Genomic DNA, 21,630 nt, shown 5'->3' with positions numbered 1-21,630 from the left:
TAAATTTTATAGCTGATGTTTCACGAAGAAAGGTGTGCGGGAAGTCCAGTTTCGTTTATTCTGTTTGTTATGAATGATAATAATACTATTGTTAAAATCAATAAAAATTGATTTAGGGGGAAAAAAAAGAGATGACGTCCTTTCAGCATCTTCCTATATTGCTGCTGACCAATATAGTACCTGCGGGGATTCGAACCAGCAACCTTCTGCTTGTTAGTCAAGCATTTCCCCGCTGCGCCACTTCAGGTGACTAACAAGCCCTCAAAACGGCAACTTCTTTATGCCGGATATACAACATCATAGTACTAAATCACAGTGATTACATTCAAAGCGAGGCATCCGACATATGAACGGCACCGTGCTGTCAGCGTAGGGACTGCGGTGTCACAACACAGGAAGTGTGGAAGCACACTTCAGAGATACGTCCAGAACCTTGTTGCAGGGTCTAATCTGGAAAGTGCCTTCCAGGTTAAGGCTGTCCACTAATGCCAGGTTTAATGTCATGTGTAGCTTGGTGCTCAGTATTTACAGTTAGTTCCTGAATGGACAAGTTAAAAAATAACTGAAGAACCTGAACTGGAACTGAACTTACATTTTTCATAGTTCAGCTTTTTGATTCTTTTTATTATGCTGTGTGTACCTATTTCACTGTTGTTCAGGGCTGTTTGTGTTATCGGTAAAACCAAAGGCTGAATGGAAGGAAGGCATGAATCTTCCCATGGATTGATGTTCCCCAAACCTCTAGTAGTGGAGGCATGCTTTCCCCCCTGATATAAAATGAGAGGCACACTTTCTTCCTAGGTCTGCAAAGGCTTACTTTTAGAATGTGGAAGCGTAATAGCCACCTGCCCTCAAGGGATCCCACCCCATGTGGTGTTTTCCATGAGTCACTGAGATGGGGGCAGGGGCAGATCTGCCACTGGGCGACTGTGTGGAGCAAAAACACGTCACTCAGTGGGACCAGGGGTAGGGGAGCCACGCGCTACCTGCCTCTCTCTCTCCCTCTTGCCTCTCTCTCTTTCTCTCTCTCTCCGTCACCATCAGCAGCAAAAGGCTGGCGCATGGGCGAATGACATCACAGCTCAGTGACATGCGCCATCATTTGCCCACATGCTGGCTCTTTGCTGCCAGCAGCCACAGGGACAGAGGCAGGCAGGTGGTCAAGTGGGTGGGAAGCTGTGGAGGGAGGCAGGGAGGGAGAGAGGGTGGCAGCCAGGTGGGCAGGCAGAGGTTAGCTGCAGTGGCAGTGAGAGGCAGCAAAAAATCTGGCCATGGGCCACTGCCTGTATCATGACGCTAGTGGCTAGGGGAGCCTGCTGACTGGAAGCTCAGAGTGGTGACTTGCGGAGATGCAACAAGCAGGCAGCCCCTCTCAGGCTGGGGAGTTCTTCTATGCCACTGCACTGGGAGTGACACAGCTCCAACATGACAGGATCGCCTGCCCTCAGTGGGGTCTCCCCTCCCCAGAGGCAGTGCCCGAGCAGTGAGTCATGTAGGAGTGCAACAGATTCTCTGCAGAGAAGCACTTGGGGCTTCAGGAGCTGTAATTATTCTCATGAGCTTATTCCTTGTGGCACATTATTCCTTCTACTTCAAGAGCCCCACCGCTCATTAAGATCATCTGTGGAGGTCGGCCCACAACTGACACCGGCGTGTCCGGTGGCAACTCAGAGTTCGGCCCCCTCTGTGGCCACCCCAAAACTTTGGAATGCACTCCCTGTCGAAACAAGAGCGTCAACATTTCTGGTAGCCTTTAGAAAAATGCTCAAAATGCACATGCTTATTAATGTTTTAATTTTTGTACTTTAACCCTTTTGCAAACTGCCTTGAGACATATGTTTGGGCAGTATAAAATATATCAAATAAATACGTCAAAGAAACATTGGTTGGGAATTACTGCTGTGCATATTAAGGCACACTTGGTTTTTTGCATGGCTCGCAGACATTACTCTGGGAGTACTTCTGGATCCACACCTCTCCTTGGTTTCTCAGGTTGAGGCGGTGGCCAGTGGTGCTTTCCATCAGCTTTGGTTGATACTCCAGCTGTGCCCGTTTCTTGAGATCAATGACCTCAAAATAGTGGTACATTTGTTGGTAACCTCCAGACTTGACTTTTGTAATGCGCTCTATGTTGGACTGCCTTTGTACGTAGTCGAGAAACTTCAGTTGGTTCAGAATACGGCAGCCAGGTTAGTTTGTGGGTCATCTCGGAGAGACCACATTACTTCTTTGCTGATGGAGCTTCACTGGTTGCCAATTGCTTTCCAGGTAAAACACAAAGTGCTACAGTACTTATAACTTGTAAAACCCTAAACGGCTTAGGCCCTTGGTGTTTAAGAGAGCGTCTTCTTCACTATGAGCCACACTGCCCAATGAGGTCATCTGAGGAAGTCCGTCTCCAGTTGCTGCCAACTCATCTAGTGGCTACACAGTGATGGGCCTTCTCGGTTACTACCCTGAGATGGTGGAATGCGCCCCCTGTTGATATACGATCCTCCCCATCTCTGGCAATTTTTAAAAAACATCTGAAAACTCACCTTTTCACCCAAGTTTTCCCAGCTTTTAAAAACTGCCTGTTTTAATTTTATGGTTGATTTTAAATTGTTGAATTGTTTTAACTTTTTATATGTGTTTTAATTGTTTTATGTTAACCCCCCAGAGACAAAGGTTTGATACATATATACATACATACATACATAAAACCATTTATTCAGAAATAACTCCATTTTCTCCTTCTCTTTCCCCTTCCCCACCCTTTTCCTTTCTGACTCCACCCCACATAATCTCTACAGGATCCCCACTGGGACAAACTTCTAAACAACAAACATAACAGATATTGAAGCTCTTCTCACAATCAGTGAGAAGAGCTTCCAGCAGGCCTGCGGGGAGAGCGGGTTAACTTACACCTCCCTGCAGATGATCAACAAGCCGTCCCTGGGCGGCCGTTTGGCTGCCCACACAATTACTGGCTCTGGTTGGGGTGGTGGAGATTGGCGGCCCCTCAGAAGTCACAGGATGCCCCACGCGAGAGTGTGGGGCATCCTGGAGAAACCTCCGGGACCAGGAGCCTTGTTTGAGCCTGCTGGCCAAGGTCTCCTTGTGTGTTGCCATGGTGGAGTGCCTTGCCATGGTGGCATACGATCAGAAAACCCAGGTTAGCGGAGCACTCACTCCACTAACCTGGGTTAAGGAGAGGGCTACTTTGGCGGCCTAGCTGCCAGAGAATCACTGGGCTTGCCCGCAAGCCCGGTGGTTCTCACGATGATAGAAAACTGGGCTGGTCTCCTTTAGCCCCGTTTACCCCCATCGTGAGAATAGACTCATTGGACAGAATACGACCGTTACTTACATTTTTCTTGAGCTGGGCCTTCTTGAAGGCGGTTGTTCTACCGGTGATGGGCTTGGTGGACCTGGTGGAGCTCCGGGAACTCTGACAAACAGAGAAGAGCCAAAGTTATGTGGAGCTTGCAGAAGACTAATAGGGTCTCAAATGGTTTCCCAACTTGGTATCATTTATCCAAGACTGTTTGGCTGTTATGAACCTGACTGTATTGGCACAGCGACACTGCACAAATTTGCCCTGCAGTGGTTCATATCATGGCCAAGATTGTGTTAGTGGTCGAAAAGAGATAGCCTTAGCTATGAACCGCTTGTATCGAGAACAGAGTAGTGGCTACACATTTAGAAAGATCAAATCCAAATTGTGTGCTAAGTAAGGCTAAATCCTGCAACAGGAATAAATTATGTACATGAATCAGTTTGGCATGTCTTTCCATGTTTGCATAATTCCTTCTGCTTCTACTAGCCAGAGGGAGGGCACAAAGATCTATGCCGAGTGCTGAAGTCCCACATTTGATTAAGGTTAGCAGCTGAATGACAGGCAAACTGTTCAAATGGGGAAGCCATGAATTGTATCTTGAAGCTAAGAGAATACAAGTGCATCTCCTGAATGCCTGCTCAACAGGTTACACAGTTGCCAGGCACAAGAGCTATGCCAGGAAAAAGGTGACAACTCATTCTATGGCTTGTGGTGGTTTTGCTAGTTCCTGTATTGGCACAGGAACTTTCACACCAGGGACTTTCACACACATGACTTTTAGCTCGCATCTCCTCCAGAATGGAGGGTCCGAATTCACATATCAGCTGGATTTACCCCAAAATCGCGGTGGGCTATCAGGGACCAATTCAAACACGATTCTGGCTTTCCCCGAGTTAGGGCTGCGCATTCTGGCTTAGCCCAAATTATGTCTAGGGTAAAATAATCCTCTATTTGCGGCAACCTTTTCGGCGGGGGGGGGGGGATTTCTGGTATGCCCTGATGCTTCTCCACAATGTGCAGAGGGACCATTGCCAATAAATCAGCTTTTAAAAAAACAACAACACCTAGTACTTTCGGGGGTGGGTGGGTTAAAAAACTGTTTGCTGCGTGGATTTGCGGAATGCCAAGAGTCAACAGAGGTGGCTACTTGGCAACTTGTCTCACTGGTCTTCCACAAGGAAGGGGAATTTGATAGCTGTGTTCCTTATTGTCTGTCTGTTTTCCCGACTGTGGCTAGCTTTGCTGGAGAAGAATCCAAGCTGTTATTGAAATGGGCTAAATGGAGAGCCAGTGCCCTTTTGCAATGTGTAATAAGAGAAATATAGCAAAGGGCTTTGGCCACTGGAAGTACTGCTTGCTGTGTACTTCTTCTAGGCTGCCTTCCTCGGGCCAAAAACAAAACAGAAAACAAAACAAAATGCACAACCCTACTGCCTTCCTCCTCCCTACCCCGTAGCCTGCCTTTTCCCAGCAAGTTGGCTGGAAACAGAAGGCTGGAGGGGAGAGAAACTACCTGTGATCAATCATGCAGCTCTGGCAGTGTAAACCTAGGATGGAGTGTGGGTAAAATAGAGCCAGCCACACATGCTTTCGCTGGCGATGGGTAGGCAGAGTTGTGGTGCACGGAGTACAACTTTCGCGAGTAGTCTTTGGGCAGGGAGAGATCGCAGTTGCTTCTGGCTGTGTTAAAGAAGTTTGGTGAACCTAGAAAATCTGTTCCAGGCTGGGCTCAAAGAACAGTGTTGGCAAATGGTGGTGGTGGTGGGGACCCTTATAAAGAAAGGATTGGTGCAAGGTTCGTTTGTGGGGGATGGTTAATGCAGAGGGCGGCTTTTCACTGTGTGTTGGAAACTCAGAGCTTAATTTTCAAAAATTAGAGGTGCCGGGACTCAAGTCTGGGTTTTGGTGGTTGTTCTTTTGCATTTTAATTTTTTATTGGCTTTTACAACAGCTTACAATTAAGTAAATATTGACTTCCCGCTTACCTATCTGCACAGTTCATGTTAACTATACATATAAACCATTGCTATAATAATTCAAAATATAGATACTCCACATTACTACTCGATTTTACCAAACCCAACCTGCTGTTATTACTATATTTCAAACCCTGCTGAAAAGTCCATATTAGAAAAATATTTATTTAAGTAAAGTAAAAATGGTTCCCAATCTTCTTTGAAAGATTCCAAATTTTCATCCCTTATAAGTGCTGTAAGCTTTGCCAACTCAGCATATTCCAAAATTTTTATCAACCAGTCTCCTTTTGAGGGCATTTTAGTGTCTCGATTTCTGCGCATATACTATCCTGGCCGCCATGGTTGCATACATTAAAAAATGTTAAATTTCTTGTGGAAAACTCTCCTTGGGTTATTCCCAGCAGGAAGGATTCTGGCCTCTTAGGAAATGTCATTTAAAAAATTTTCTTCAACTCATTATATATCATATCCCAAACTTTGCCTTCCCGCATGACTACCACATATGGAAAAAAGTTCCTTCACATTGTCCACATTTACAACATTTGTTTGAAACATTTTTATACATTAATGCTAATTTTTTTGGTGTCAGATACCACCTATACATCACCTTATAATAATTTTCTTTAAAAGTATAACATGCAGTAAACTTTAAATCAGTTTTCCATAATTTTTCCCAAGCAGCCATATCTATATTATGACCCACATCTTGAGCCCGTTTTTTCATAGTCGTTTTAACCACTTCATCTCTTGTCTCCTCCAAAAGCTACTTATTTTATAATAATAATAATAATAATAATAATAATAATAATAATAATAATAATAATAATAATAATTTGATTTCTTTACCGCCCTTCCAGAAATGGCTCAGGGTGGTTTACACAGAGAAATAATAAATAAATAAAATGGCTCCCTGTCCCCAAAGGGCTCACATTCTAAAAAAACACAAGATAGACACCAGCAACAGTCACTGGAGGTACTGTGCTGGGGGTGGATAGGGCCAGTTACTCTCCCCCTGCTAAATAAAGAAAATCACCACGGTAAAAGGTTCCTCTTTGCCCAGTTAGTTACTTATACATCTTAGAGACTCATCTTTCATCATTTTCACACAACTCCTTCTCAAATCTCAACATTTGATCCACAAATCCAACTTTAAGATCCTTTTTATAAATTTCATTTAGCTGATGATACTGAAACCAATTACTAACCAAATTTTGTACTTCATTTAAATTTTTTAATAAGTCTGAATTTTGGTTGTGACCGCAACAGCACTCTCCACATGCTCAAAGGGGCTTTTTCTTGCTTCACATAGTTTGGAATGGTTCTAAGTGGGCCCTAGTACTAATTAAGCCCTCTCAAGATGTGAATTGACAAGAAGTCAGCCCAGGCAAGCGTCTCTCCAAATTCTCATTCATTTTTGCAAGTCGAGAAATGAAACTTTGGGATAATTCATGTGTGTGGTGTGGAAGGAATCGCTGAAAAATAGAGCCCATTGATTTTGTTCACACAAATAAGTTATCCTAGAGGATCCTTCAGTTCTTATGCATGCTATAAAGATAAAAATGAGCCCCTGAAATTGGGAGTGGTTTCTATGAACATCCACACAGAAACATTCGCTGAGATAATACTTCGGGTTTAGTGTTCTGTTGTTTTGACTAGTCAATCTTGCAGAACACCAACTGACAAACCAACAATAACAACAACAACAAGTCTCTCGCCTTCTCCTCTGGGAGGTGATTAGTTGGGGAAAAAATCCAGGAGCAAGCTGTGGGAACACACAGAGGAAAAAGATCTGCAGGGAATGCAAAGAGGAGGTGACCCTTTGTGAACCGTCAATTTAATTCCCCAAATTAAACTGTTGCGAATCTGCTGCAAAGCAAATTCACTCTTCAGATACCCCGTGGCATGAAGCCATGTCTGGATAATTTCCAGGAATCTTCCATACATTTTGCAGATTTTGCTTGAAGCAGAAAGTCACAGAAAATTGTCTTTTGGCATTTGCTTTTATGTTTAAAGAAAGAACAGCCGTTTAGGCACCAGGTCCTCATAAGGCCATAGGCTAGAAGTTCTGTGCAGCAATATAGATTTACAATTCCCATCCACATGACAAATGGGGGGAAATGCCTGCTGTGGAGAAGCAATTGGGAAGGAAGCACCACTTTCTGAATTTTAAATGTTACTTAAATTCAGGAGTGCAATCCCGCTTTATTGAACCAACCGGGCTTTTAAAATGTTTTTCCATAAGAGAGATGGAGAAGGAGAATGACTCAGACCTCAGGTACTAGGGCTGGAGATGGAGCCTCTTTTTGAGAAAGGAGGACCTCTTTGGCTGGATCCCCCTTCTTGCCTCACTACAGTGGATGCTGCTGCTTGGAGCTGCCTTCTCTTCTCCTACTAGCTTTGAGGGCTAGAATCTCCAAGAAGGCTCCTTCTGCCCTTCCATCAGCCCCAGAGAAGACTGGGGAACTCAATCCAAGTCAGACAGATGCCTCTGCTCTCTTCTGGGGCCTTCAGCTGAGCAAGAGATTTTGACTGTTACCATACGCACATTTAAACTGGAGGTTAGTTGCACTGAACTCCCATGGGATTTACTTCTGAGTAGACATGCATAGGAGCAGGGTGCTTTCCAGATTACACTCTGTTCAGCAGTAAAATGCTTCGGCTTGGCAGGTTCATTTTGAAAACGTAAAGAGCCAGTGCAACCCTTCTACAATGGGAAAATACAACTATATATTTGTGACACACATGCAACGCTGTAGGACTAAAATGGAAGGATGAAATCCAAAAGAAGGCATTGGCAGGGGCGTACCAAGGTAGGAGTGGGCCCAGGGATGAGATTTTAAAATGGGCCCCTCGCTGCCTTCCTCTCCTTCTCCTGGACCCATGACTCTGCTGCAGAAGAACATTAAAGAGACAACACAAACTGTCATCTGAATCCACTCCAAGATATATGGACCCAATGATGGGGAGTTGTTCTCAAACCCAACAAAACAATTTGCAAAATATGGGGAAGGCAACTTGTTGAAATTCGATGCTGCGTTTTTAGTATATTGGCTTTTCACAGTAGAGGTTTTCCATGGTAAAATAACAAGACTTAAAGAGCACTGCAAATTAATTTAACATTTTTATTTATTATGTATTTATTCAACTTTTATACTGCCCTTCCAAAATGGCTCCGGGAGGTTTACAATTAAAACATCCATACAATCCTGCAAACCAGTGCTTGGATGTGGTTCTTTCGGAGTTTTTCCAGTCTGTGGGTTGTCACCAAGTGACTCAGTTTGAAAGCCTTGACCCTTATTTCAAAACACAACCACACCACCTGAGATTTTGTGCTGACATACGTTTATAATAAAACTGCAACCCTGTGTACACTGACTGGGAAGTCAAGCATCTTTACACACACACACACACACACACACACACACACACACCATGGCACACTTGGGTTCTTGAGGGCACAAACAACAACTGAACTCACAATAATGTAATAATATAAAACAAGTATATTCATGTAAATATGCATTAGAAGAAACATTTCAACACACAATTTAACATATTCCCACATCCTGCATAATTCTTTATCCACTCCTCTCTCTGTCTCTAAACAATAGAATTCCTATTGAATATTTTGAATATTTGAATATTTAAACAATTGAATTCCTAACAATATAAAGATGTAAAAAAAACCCCTACGCACAAGGTAATGGGTTTTTTTGAGCGAGGATGTGATAGACCTTGGAATTTTTGTTGTTTTTTAATGCAACTTGGGGGCTGGGTGGGAAAGAGACCCACTATTCAGAAAAGCAGGAGTGCTTAGCTGCTCCCTCATGCCTCTCTCTCCTGGCTTGCACTCTTTCCCTCGTCATCGCTGAATGGAGTGTTTGGAAGGAAGGCATTTTCCCCCTCTCCCAGCTTCCCTCCTGCTTCTGCTGCTTCTGCTTTTTCAGGACATTTGCAGAGTTCAGGAGTTTTGCAAGCACAGAGAGCAGACATTGGTACAAAAAAGGGAAACATACACAAGACAGACCCGATTTCCACAAGGGTGCTCCATTCTCCACACACCCCCACACATGAAACTCTTCTCCTTTCCCCTTTGAAGAGAGACGGTTTGCAAACTGAACTCCAAGCTCCATAAGTTGCAAAACAAAAACAAAAACAAAAAAAAACCCCAAAAAACAGGGTGGGGTGGGGGCTTACTTGTTCTTGCCTTCTTTGTGGTGTCTCCTGTCCTCTTCCACCTCCAGGTCCAGCCTGGGCAATAGAAGGCATATAGAACCGTCTCCCTCCCCCAACAGCAGGACAGAGCTCAGCAGCGATTCAAACAATTATTCTCAGCTACCTCAGCATGCCGGAAGTTTGCTTGTCTCCCTCCTTCCATCACATCGGGCTCCCAGCAGCGCCCTCTCGCTCTCGCAAGCATGCTGCATGGGCCGGGAAGCAGGGAGAGATATGTCAGGCAGGCAGCTGCCTTTGCTCTCCCTTGCAGGCATACTGCATGGCAGAATTGAGAGGCCAAGGACTGGCCTTGGGGGGGCCCTCAGAGGCTGTGGGCCAGAGACATTCATCTCCCTTTGCCTCATTAATGGTATGCCCCTGGACATCAGAAATGTGAATTAGGGGTGTGCACAAAACCCACTGGCCCAGTTTGCTTCGAAGCTGAACTCACCTCAAACCCAACCGAGCCAGTTTGGTCCAGCACCCCTCGAACCACCACCACCACCAGCCCGTTTGGTTCGGTCTGGGGGGATTCAGAAACCTTTTCAAGTTTTAATTTCTTTTTTAACCTTAAAAGTGATTGTTGAGATGGCAGGGGGGTGAGTGGAGCTTCCCCCTTCCCCCTCCAGCCTTCAAGATGCCTCCCTCGGGCCTTTTAGGCCCATTTTTTGCCTGTTCAGGCCTTAATAAAATGGCGTGGCAGCCAAAATGGCAGCCAATGTGCATGTGCAAATGGCCTCTGCGAGGCCTGGCATGGCCCATGGCCTCACAAAGGCCATTTGCACATGCGAGGTGGCCATTTTTGTTTTGGCAGCTATTTTTTTTAATATATATTTTTAATGGCCGCCATATATGAGCAAACGGCCCCTGTGGGCCATGCCAGGCATGCTTGGCGGCTGACGTTTTGGCCACCATGCCGTTTTAGGAAGGCATGAACGGGCCAAAAAACAGACCTACAGGGCTCGAGGGGGGCATTTGACCTCTGCGCACAAATCCCCACCACCACCTCAATAATCACTTTTAAGGTTAAAAAAAAAATTTAAACTTGAAAATGTTCATGAACCACCACCGAACCATCGGGGTGGTTTGGTTCTAGGCAGAACCGAACTGGGGGGGTGTGGTCCAGGGGTTGAACCATCGAACCCCCAAACCCAAACCGCAAACACCCAAACCTGTTTGCACATCCCTAATGTGAACGGCACCTTGCTGACAGCGGAAGGACAACGATGTCGAAATACAGGCAGTACGTAAGCACACTTAATGGACAGTAGTGACACTGTTGTAGCGTATCGTCTGGAAAGCGCACAGGCTATGAAAGTGGATCTTAAGCTCAGTCCATTCCTATGCATGTCTACTCAGAATGAAGTAAGTCCCATTCCGTTTGATGGCATTTACTCCTACATATATGTAGGCATTGGGTTAATGTAGATTGCCGCTGTTTATAATCAGCACAAGTTCGGGAGTCAGGAAAAGCTCATTTGCAGGCTCGTTCTGGGAAATGGTGGGAGAGAGTGATCGATGGGAGAGAGTGATCGCAATCTGCTCTAGCAACTCCACTGTTTTGTCCTCCATTTCCCAACTTTATTGCACATTAGAGAAAGGTTTTATTTAAAAAACTAAAGACCAAAACAATACCAAACTGCCCAAGGAGTCCCCTGTTGCGACTTCCCACATCAGCACCTCAAAGCTGGCAAGCCTCTATTGAAAAATAATTGTGGAAGAGACATTGCAGGACATATAGTGGCCACCAGGACCAGGAAATGGCAGAGCATCATAATCAACCACATTGTCATAAAGCCACTCCTCATGTGCCAAGTGAGTGAATGAAAGATAGTGATTCTGAAGGGAAGGGCTAGTGTGGGAGCAATCAAAGATGAGATGTTATGCAACCCATGCAGATCTGAGAATATTCCTTTCATTTATACCTTGCCCAGCTGAATATATCCTCGTCTTCAGAGGATTCTTCATCGTGCATTTTGTCCACCATGCTCTTTTTCCGTACTTCATCCAGAAGCTGGTACATATACTTGAGCCAAAGAGGCTTATCGAGCATTGAAGAACCTGCACTGGAAGACTGAGCAGAAGAAGGGGATGTGACAATGGGTCACAACAAACCAACTTCAGGCTTTGGGGTTGATATCATGCCATTATTTAGAGGTTTTCTAGATGATAGTAAAATATGCTACAAACCGAGCTTGCAAATGAATATAAGCTGAGAGTTTACAGAGAATCCAGAGCCTCCTGCAGATTGTTGCTTTTTTCTTCTGGGATCTGATGGGGAGGTCACATGGGAAGAAGGCTGCTGGTACAATTTTCACTGCGCCCCCTGCTGGCCACCTCTTGCTTCTTGTTATTAATCCACCCCTTCTCAAATTTATTTTCTGATGAATGTGAGCTAATCACAATTTTCTGGTGAATGTGAGCTGGAGGAGACTGTGTCTTTGGGGGACATTCGCTTCCCATCCCAAGCCCTTGGATACGGCAGTTAATAACTCCAACTTAAAAATGCATTTTTAGCTTACCTCAATCAGCCCAATTACTGAAATGATGATTATTATCACTGCAGTCACTGAAATAGCAAACAACAGCTTTTTGCCATAGCCATATTCTGGGATTCCCTGGCTTCCAATCTGCAAGGTGGGACAAAGAGAAGGAAAATGGAAAATAGGCTTTTTTGTGTTTCTACTTTTTCTCCCCACCCCCGAATAAAAAACACCACTTGTATTGCTCTCTGTTGAGTTTGCTCTCATATGGGCATATGCAATTGTCTTATACCAAGTCAAACATTGGTCCATTCAGCCCAGTACTGTCTACTCCATTTTACAGCTGCTCTCAGCCCTGAAGCCTTAACTAAGATGCTAGAGATTAAACCTGAGCTCTCCTGAATGCAAGACATGGGGAATTGCCAAACAGAGAACCACTCTATTTGAAAACTGAAGTTCACACAATTTCTCCACGGGGTGATCTGCCGAGTTTGTTGGCCATCGTGCGATTTCACAGCATGACCTGCTGACCATCTGCTACCAATCTATGACGGAAATCAAGTCTTTTGAGACCATCACAGATTGGCAGCAAATGGCCAGCAGGTGGTGCTGTGAAATTGTGTGATGGTTAGTGACATCATCTGAAGGCATCATGCAGAAGTGGTAAGAACCTCCATTTTCAAACACAATATTTCTTCATCTGGAAACACCCATGATCTGCCTCTCAGCCACATGCTTCCTCTCAGATGCAGCCACAGGGTGTTTGCAGGCCCTAGAGAATGAACTTTTTGGCCTCTGTTTTCCTTATTAAATGTCATAACGAATAATTAAGAATCTTCTTTGCTCCAGCACCACAGTTTGGAACCTGCACCTGAGCTCCTCTGTTTCTGCTAATTTCCCGTTGCTGTTGTTTAATTTTAATTTGTTCCTCTTCATCATCCATTAGTCTCTATATTGCTATGTTATAAAAACAGGTATACAAGAAAAAGGCTTAAGATTTGCATTCCTTCTTAGAAAACCTCTCAAACCAAAGTTCAAAAGCAAATACTGAACATTTACAAAATCCTACAATCCAGGATAATTTCTGATTCCAGAGAGCTGAAAGTGGTATGATTGAGCCATTGTCATTCATGCTGTGCAAAGTCATTTTTATGGCACAGTGTCTTCTTTGGTCAAATAGGTTTTGCAGGTGTTTATAGTTCAAGGTGCAAAAATCGCCCCCATTCAAGGGAGCTATGTGTGAGTGTGAGAAAGGGAGATCGCATGAGCGAGAGAGAGCATGAGAGCACACAGGCCATGTGGATTCTTTCATTCCACCTTGAGTTTTCTTCAAAACCATATTATCAGCTTTCTAGTATGTGCAAAAACCTCATTCCACTCTACTTTGTCCCTTTCAACCCAGATCAACCTGACTCTGCCTCTCCTTGCCTTTGATTTCTTGCTTCTTTACATGCTGTGGCCCTTGGCTGCAGGCCATATCCACAGATGCTGATCCCTTGAGCCAATTTGCACCTACCCAGTCACAGCTGAGTGGCCCACTAACTACTTTCAGCCATTTTCCAATAAGGAGTCAAACCAAAACTCAACCTAAACTGAAAAACGGGTTCAGAATTGTGTTCAGTGTACCAAAACTGCACCCAAATCTAAACTCTTGGTTGCCTTGAACTGGAGCCAAACCCCTTATCACAAAAAGTGGCAACTAGTTTATTTATTTATTTAACATAATTATTTAACATAATTCATAAGTGGCTAAATAATGTGGTTCAAAACAACCTATTTAATTGTGCGTTTTATATTTTATTTTCCTGTTCTTTTAATCCTGTTCCATGTATTTTGTTTGTAAAAACCATTAACAGAAATGAAAAATTCTGTTAAAATTTTAAATATACATTAAAAAGATTATATATATATATATATATATATATATATATATATATATATATATATGTAAAAAATATATCATTCACACAACCACTGGGGCAGGGGATGGGGAGGGCGGCGGGAGCGGCAGGATCACAACTACCTTTCCCTGCACAACCTCCATTCCCTCCCAGGCTCACCATTCATCTGCCTGTCCACATGACCGCCACTGCAATGAGCAGTGCAGCAATCTGGAGGCTGGGAAAGCAAAACCTGGCCTCCAGGAATTCCACAGTGCACCACACGAGCAGCACTGTGCATTGAGAAACTCTAGAGGCTGGCTTGTTCCTTCCCTTGGTGTCTATCATTAAAATGGTTGCCAGCAGCCTGAAAGGAGCTGTCAGCAGCCCAGCTGCCCACATGACCAGATGGTGAGGGAGGAGGGTGCATGGACACCCTCCTACCTCACCTGGACTACCCAGTCGAGGACTGCTGGGATTGGGACCGATCCTGGTGCTTCTCATGAGCAGCTCTACCCAGGTTGGGCTGCACTGGCCCAGCTAGAGTTGGTCGTAAGAATGACCTCATTGTTTCTCAAGTGATATCATGGTACTTATTTTACAGATACAAGTGAGAGTTTGATATTCTTATTCTGCATGAGAGTTTGACATTATTCTGCATGAAATATATTCTGCAAAAAGGGTTTGGTATTTTCTGCATGAAATAAATTTAAATTGATTCAAAACCAATTCAAATTGACCGAATCAGTTACCAAACCACTTTTTAAAGGCAGTGTCTAAATCAGAACTGCGTTTATTGAAATTTTAAAATAAAGCATGAACAACAAACCCAAATGTTTAATAGGCTGACTCTATGCTTTCAAGAAGCCAGTGCCAGGTGAACTCCCATTGCCTCCCATTGTTCACACCCAGTGAGCAGCTTTGGAGCCACATCCAGGTCAGCTGATTGTTGCCCAAGCTCCCGACAACCCATTAGTAGTCTTGACAACCCCTCAGGCTTGACAAGGTTTGCCTCTTACTTCAGATTTCCCCAGTTTTCTTGGACTTCCTGTGGCCAAGTTGGAGACGTACTTCATAGACAAGAAGTATGACTTCCACAAGGCGGAGTTATCCATGAAGTTTTCTCTCTCACTGAATAGTTTCATGAGGAGACCTGTTCTGGAGATTAGCGTAGCACAGGCCAACTGGACCCTGGACACTGTACAGTCCATTTTGAGGATACGGAGTGTGTGGGATATGAGGTTCCTCACTGGTGTGTTTGGGATAAGGGGCGATAGCCGCTTGTTCAGCTCAGCTTCAAAAAGGTCCCCTTGAAGCAAGTAGTCATCATCAGTGGGCAAGATGTTCAGCTTGTGGCGAGCAGTGGTCTTCACTTCATGATGCTCCCAGTGTGTCTCATGGGAGGCCTCTGTGTCATCTCCTGGGATTTGGAGTGCCTCTGCGTTATCTCCTGGGATTTGGGGCACACCACCTTCCTGAGTTCCACGCGTGAGCTGGTTGAGCAGCGCCTCCTTTGACATTAATGGTGCATTCTGTGATGTCTGCTCTGAGTTTCCTTCACTAGGTTCATTTTGGGAAGAGCTGGACATACCCTCCAGCAGCAAACTCTGACTAGTGGGACTAGTGGTGCTAGTGGTAGTAGTGGTGGTGGTAGTGGTAGTGGTAGTGGTACTGGGAGCCGCTGTTTCTTCCTCATGCAGAGAGCGGTCTTGCTGGCTTGACTCCCTGACATGTTTCAGAATGATAAGAATGTAACTTATCAAGTCTTCTGTAACTTGTTCTCTGAGTGCCATCTGTAGCAAATTGGCCAGCATGTACAGCTTTTTCAGTTCAGACGTGTCATTCCACTTGATTTGCAGGACCTCTTTAGGTTTCAGCTTACCTAATTCCTGGACCGATTTCAAAAGGTGTGGGTTGAGTTCACCTAAATTGGTGTTTCTCTGCCTCACGGTGACCTTCATTGTTATGTTGCTGTGTAAAAGTTTCTCAGGCACAATGTTCAGTGTACTGCTGGCATTCAGCTTCCTGGTTTCCAATGCCTTCATGACTTCTTTTTGCATCCTGTTCAAAGCCTCATCTTTCTCTGCTCAGAAAAAAGAAGAAAGGAACATTATCATCCAAAGTCCAGAGGCACTTGATGCTCAGATTAGCACGTTGCAAGAAGAGAAGTTGTAAAGGGACAAATGTATTAGTGCATATCATCCTGTCAATTACATGCAGAGCAAGGATGCAACAGTTAGCAAGAAAACAAACTAGCAGGATTTCCCAACAAATTGCATCGGTGCAGCAGGGAATTGCAAATTTTGATGCCCCTCCCCCTTCCTCAGGAAGTCCTCTGTAACACCCAGAAATATGTCCCTGATAATTGCACAGCCCTCAGGGACATGTTTTCAACTGGCACAGAGGGCTTCCAGGGGAAGACATCAAAAACTGCAGTTTCCCCACTACGGTTAGTTGAGAAGTTCTCTTAGGCTGCTTTCTTGCTGCACTGGGGCAGCTTTGCTCTATGTGTCAGCTAGTCAGTGCAGCAAATCATCCTGGATTTTTGGATGGTCAACCGATCTGCAAGGGAGGAAGAAGCTGTGGAACTCGTTTGCATGGTCTAAGTGGCGGTGGGATTTAGGGTACAAGGAGAGCTGGAAACATTATGAATATATGAAGGCGGCTGCCTCATATGGAGTTGAGACCACTGGTCTATTTAGCCCAGTACTGAGTACTCTGATTAACAGATTTTCAAGATCTCAAGCAAACCGCACTTTCCGAGACGTACCATCTAAGTCAGGCCTGCTCAGTTTTGGCCCCCTTGCTGTTTTTGAACTACAGCTCCCATAATCCCCCATTACAGTGGCCAATAGCCAGGGGTTATGGGAGTAGTAGCCCAACTACTACTGCAGGCGGTCCGAAGTTGAGCAGGCCTGATCTAAGATCTTCTAACTGGAGAAGACAGGAACTGAACCTCTTGCATGTAAGCCATGTGCCCTCCCACCAAGCTATGACCCCCTCCCACCATGGCTGGAGTTTGGAGCTGGCTGGCAGAGATCCTAAGAGGATTCTGGAGAAAAGCAGTTTTTGGTTTCAGGGTGATGTTTTGCTTTGGGGGCAAAGTTACTGTACATCCAGCACTGCTTGCATCTATGCTGGCTTGACTGATTGACATGTTTCGGAATGATAAGTACTCGGTCAGTCAAGTCAGCAGCATCATTATCCACCATGATGGAAGCTGTCAACAAGGGGAAGCTAGTTTTGGACTGCATAAGAGACCGCTTCCAAGCAGACCGGCGTGCTACTTGGCGAGGTCCCCCTTGCCTGCCCCTCTTATCTTCTGTTACTTGTTCTCTGAGTGCCATCTGTAGCAAATTGGCCAGCATGTACAGCTTTTTCAGTTCAGACGTGTCATTCCACTTGATTTGCAGGACCTCTTTAGGTTTCAGCTTACCTAATTCCTGGACCGATTTCAAAAGGTGTGGGTTGAGTTCACCTAAATTGGTGTTTCTCTGCCTCACGGTGACCTTCATTGTTATGTTGCTGTGTAAAAGTTTCTCAGGCACAATGTTCAGTGTACTGCTGGCATTCAGCTTCCTGTTTTCCAATGCCTTCATGACTTCTTTTTCCATCCTGTTCAAAGCCTCATCTTTCTCTGCTCAGAAAAAAGAAGAAAGGAACATTATCATCCAAAGTCCAGAGGCACTTGATGCTCAGATTAGCACGTTGCAAGAAGAGAAGTTGTAAAGGGACAAATGTATTAGTGCATATCATCCTGTCAATTACATGCAGAGCAAGGATGCAACAGTTAGCAAGAAAACAAACTAACAGGATTTCCCAACAAATTGCATCGGTGCAGCAGGGAATTGCAATTTTTGATGCCCCTCCCCCTTCCTCAGGAAGTCCTCTGTGACACCCAGAAATATGTCCCTGATAATTGCACAGCCCTAAGGGACATGTTTTCAACTGGCACAAAGGGCTTCCAGGGGAAGACATCAAAAACTGCAGTTTCCCCACTACGGTTAGTTGAGAAGTTCTCTTAGGCTGCTTTCTTGCTGCACTGGGGCAGCTTTGCTCTATGTGTCAGCTAGTCAGTGCAGCAAATCATCCTGGATTTTTGGATGGTCAACCGATCTGCAAGGGAGGAAGAAGCTGTGGAACTCGTTTGCCTGGTCTAAGTGGCGGTGGGATTTAGGGTACAAGGAGAGCTGGAAACATTATGAATATATGAAGGCGGCTGCCTCATATGGAGTTGAGACCACTGGTCTATTTAGCCCAGTACTGAGTACTCTGATTAACAGATTTTCAAGATCTCAAGCAAACCGCACTTTCCGAGACGTACCATCTAAGTCAGGCCTGCTCAGTTTTGGCCCCCTTGCTGTTTTTGAACTACAGCTCCCATAATCCCCCATTACAGTGGCCAATAGCCAGGGGTTATGGGAGTAGTAGGCCAACTACTACTGCAGGAGGGCCGAAGTTGAGCAGGCCTGATCTAAGATCTTCTAACTGGAGAAGACAGGAACTGAACCTCTTGCATGTAAGCCATGTGCCCTCCCACCAAGCTATGCCCCCCTGCCACCATGGCTGGAGTTTGGAGCTGGCTGGCAGAGATCCTAAGAGGATTCTGGAGAAAAGCAGTTTTTGGTTTCAGGATGATGTTTTGCTTTGGGGGCAAAGTTACTGTACATCCAGCACTGCTTGCATCTATGCTGGCTTGACTGATTGACATGTTTCGGAATGATAAGTACTCGGCCAGTCAAGTCAGCAGCGTCATTATCCACCATGATGGAAGCTGTCAACAAGGGGAAGCTAGTTTTGGACTGCATAAGAGACCGCTTCCAAGCAGACCGGCGTGCTACTTGGCGAGGTCCCCCTTGCCTGCCCCTCTTATCTTCTGTTACTTGTTCTCTGAGTGCCATCTGTAGCAAATTGGCCAGCATGTACAGCTTTTTCAGTTCAGACGTGTCATTCCACTTGATTTGCAGGACCTCTTTAGGTTTCAGCTTACCTAATTCCTGGACCGATTTCAAAAGGTGTGGGTTGAGTTCACCTAAATTGGTGTTTCTCTGCCTCACGGTGACCTTCATTGTTATGTTGCTGTGTAAAAGTTTCTCAGGCACAATGTTCAGTGTACTGCTGGCATTCAGCTTCCTGTTTTCCAACGCCTTCATGACTTCTTTTTCCATCCTGTTCAAAGCCTCATCTTTCTCTGCTCAGAAAAAAGAAGAAAGGAACATTATCATCCAAAGTCCAGAGGCACTTGATGCTCAGATTAGCACGTTGCAAGAAGAGAAGTTGTAAAGGGACAAATGTATTAGTGCATATCATCCTGTCAATTACATGCAGAGCAAGGATGCAACAGTTAGCAAGAAAACAAACTAACAGGATTTCCCAACAAATTGCATCGGTGCAGCAGGGAATTGCAATTTTTGATGCCCCTCCCCCTTCCTCAGGAAGTCCTCTGTGACACCCAGAAATATGTCCCTGATAATTGCACAGCCCTAAGGGACATGTTTTCAACTGGCACAAAGGGCTTCCAGGGGAAGACATCAAAAACTGCAGTTTCCCCACTACGGTTAGTTGAGAAGTTCTCTTAGGCTGCTTTCTTGCTGCACTGGGGCAGCTTTGCTCTATGTGTCAGCTAGTCAGTGCAGCAAATCATCCTGGATTTTTGGATGGTCAACCGATCTGCAAGGGAGGAAGAAGCTGTGGAACTCGTTTGCCTGGTCTAAGTGGCGGTGGGATTTAGGGTACAAGGAGAGCTGGAAACATTATGAATATATGAAGGCGGCTGCCTCATATGGAGTTGAGACCACTGGTCTATTTAGCCCAGTACTGAGTACTCTGATTAACAGATTTTCAAGATCTCAAGCAAACCGCACTTTCCGAGACGTACCATCTAAGTCAGGCCTGCTCAGTTTTGGCCCCCTTGCTGTTTTTGAACTACAGCTCCCATAATCCCCCATTACAGTGGCCAATAGCCAGGGGTTATGGGAGTAGTAGGCCAACTACTACTGCAGGAGGGCCGAAGTTGAGCAGGCCTGATCTAAGATCTTCTAACTGGAGAAGACAGGAACTGAACCTCTTGCATGTAAGCCATGTGCCCTCCCACCAAGCTATGCCCCCCTGCCACCATGGCTGGAGTTTGGAGCTGGCTGGCAGAGATCCTAAGAGGATTCTGGAGAAAAGCAGTTTTTGGTTTCAGGATGATGTTTTGCTTTGGGGGCAAAGTTACTGTACATCCAGCACTGCTTGCATCTATGCTGGCTTGACTGATTGACATGTTTCGGAATGATAAGTACTCGGCCAGTCAAGTCAGCAGCGTCATTATCCACCATGATGGAAGCTGTCAACAAGGGGAAGCTAGTTGTGGACTGCATAAGAGACCGCTTCCAAGCAGACCGGCGTGCTACTTGGCGCGGTCCCCCTTGCCTGCCCCTCTTATCTTCTGTTACTTGTTCGCTGAGTGCCATCTGTAGCAAATTGGCCAGCATGTACAGCTTTTTCAGTTCAGACGTGTCATTCCACTTGATTTGCAGGACCTCTTTAGGTTTCAGCTTACCTAATTCCTGGACCGATTTCAAAAGGTGTGGGTTGAGTTCACCTAAATTGGTGTTTCTCTGCCTCACGGTGACCTTCATTGTTATGTTGCTGTGTAAAAGTTTCTCAGGCACAATGTTCAGTGTACTGCTGGCATTCAGCTTCCTGGTTTCCAACGCCTTCATGACTTCTTTTTGCATCCTGTTCAAAGCCTCATCTTTCTCTGCTCAGAAAAAAGAAGAAAGGAACATTATCATCCAAAGTCCAGAGGCACTTGATGCTCAGATTAGCACGTTGCAAGAAGAGAAGTTGTAAAGGGACAAATGTATTAGTGCATATCATCCTGTCAATTACATGCAGAGCAAGGATGCAACAGTTAGCAAGAAAACAAACTAACAGGATTTCCCAACAAATTGCATCGGTGCAGCAGGGAATTGCAATTTTTGATGCCCCTCCCCCTTCCTCAGGAAGTCCTCTGTGACACCCAGAAATATGTCCCTGATAATTGCAAAGCCCTAAGGGACATGTTTTCAACTGGCACAAAGGGCTTCCAGGGGAAGACATCAAAAACTGCAGTTTCCCCACTACGGTTAGTTGAGAAGTTCTCTTAGGCTGCTTTCTTGCTGCACTGGGGCAGCTTTGCTCTATGTGTCAGCTAGTCAGTGCAGCAAATCATCCTGGATTTTTGGATGGTCAACCGATCTGCAAGGGAGGAAGAAGCTGTGGAACTCGTTTGCCTGGTCTAAGTGGCGGTGGGATTTAGGGTACAAGGAGAGCTGGAAACATTATGAATATATGAAGGCGGCTGCCTCATATGGAGTTGAGACCACTGGTCTATTTAGCCCAGTACTGAGTACTCTGATTAACAGATTTTCAAGATCTCAAGCAAACCGCACTTTCCGAGACGTACCACCTAAGTCAGGCCTGCTCAGTTTTGGCCCCCTTGCTGTTTTTGAACTACAGCTCCCATAATCCCCCATTACAGTGGCCAATAGCCAGGGGTTATGGGAGTAGTAGGCCAACTACTACTGCAGGAGGGCCGAAGTTGAGCAGGCCTGATCTAAGATCTTCTAACTGGAGAAGACAGGAACTGAACCTCTTGCATGTAAGCCATGTGCCCTCCCACCAAGCTATGCCCCCCTGCCACCATGGCTGGAGTTTGGAGCTGGCTGGCAGAGATCCTAAGAGGATTCTGGAGAAAAGCAGTTTTTGGTTTCAGGATGATGTTTTGCTTT

The 21,630-nt window shown here is 45.2% G+C and overlaps 2 protein-coding genes across 11 annotated transcripts in view; one reads left to right on the top strand and one right to left on the bottom strand.

The window, feature by feature from the left end:
- LOC128329917 (uncharacterized) overlaps positions 1 to 20,842 on the bottom strand; it is a 31,708-nt gene extending 10,866 nt beyond the window's left edge. For 2 of the 4 annotated variants that reach the window (XM_053261841.1, XM_053261843.1), the window contains exons 1-7: positions 20,418 to 20,842; positions 18,864 to 19,064; positions 17,310 to 17,510; positions 14,893 to 15,956; positions 12,033 to 12,140; positions 11,436 to 11,584; positions 3,350 to 3,430 (exon numbers count right to left, since the gene is read on the bottom strand). In XM_053261841.1, coding sequence (XP_053117816.1) covers positions 3,350 to 3,430; positions 11,436 to 11,584; positions 12,033 to 12,140; positions 14,893 to 15,956; positions 17,310 to 17,510; positions 18,864 to 19,064; positions 20,418 to 20,595 — 1,982 coding nt within the window. In that variant the 5' untranslated portion in view covers positions 20,596 to 20,842. The remainder of the gene's footprint in view (positions 1 to 3,349; positions 3,431 to 11,435; positions 11,585 to 12,032; positions 12,141 to 14,892; positions 15,957 to 17,309; positions 17,511 to 18,863; positions 19,065 to 20,417) is intronic. The other 2 variants (XM_053261842.1, XM_053261844.1) reach the window with 2 other exon arrangements.
- LOC128329916 (uncharacterized) overlaps positions 1 to 21,630 on the top strand; it is a 481,088-nt gene that overhangs the window by 190,538 nt on the left and 268,920 nt on the right. The window lies entirely within an intron of this gene.

The sequence above is a fragment of the Hemicordylus capensis genome, chromosome 6, assembly GCF_027244095.1.
Source record: "Hemicordylus capensis ecotype Gifberg chromosome 6, rHemCap1.1.pri, whole genome shotgun sequence".
In the NCBI taxonomy this organism is placed as follows: Eukaryota; Metazoa; Chordata; class Lepidosauria; order Squamata; family Cordylidae; genus Hemicordylus; species Hemicordylus capensis.
This window is presented reverse-complemented; position numbering and strand designations above follow the sequence as displayed.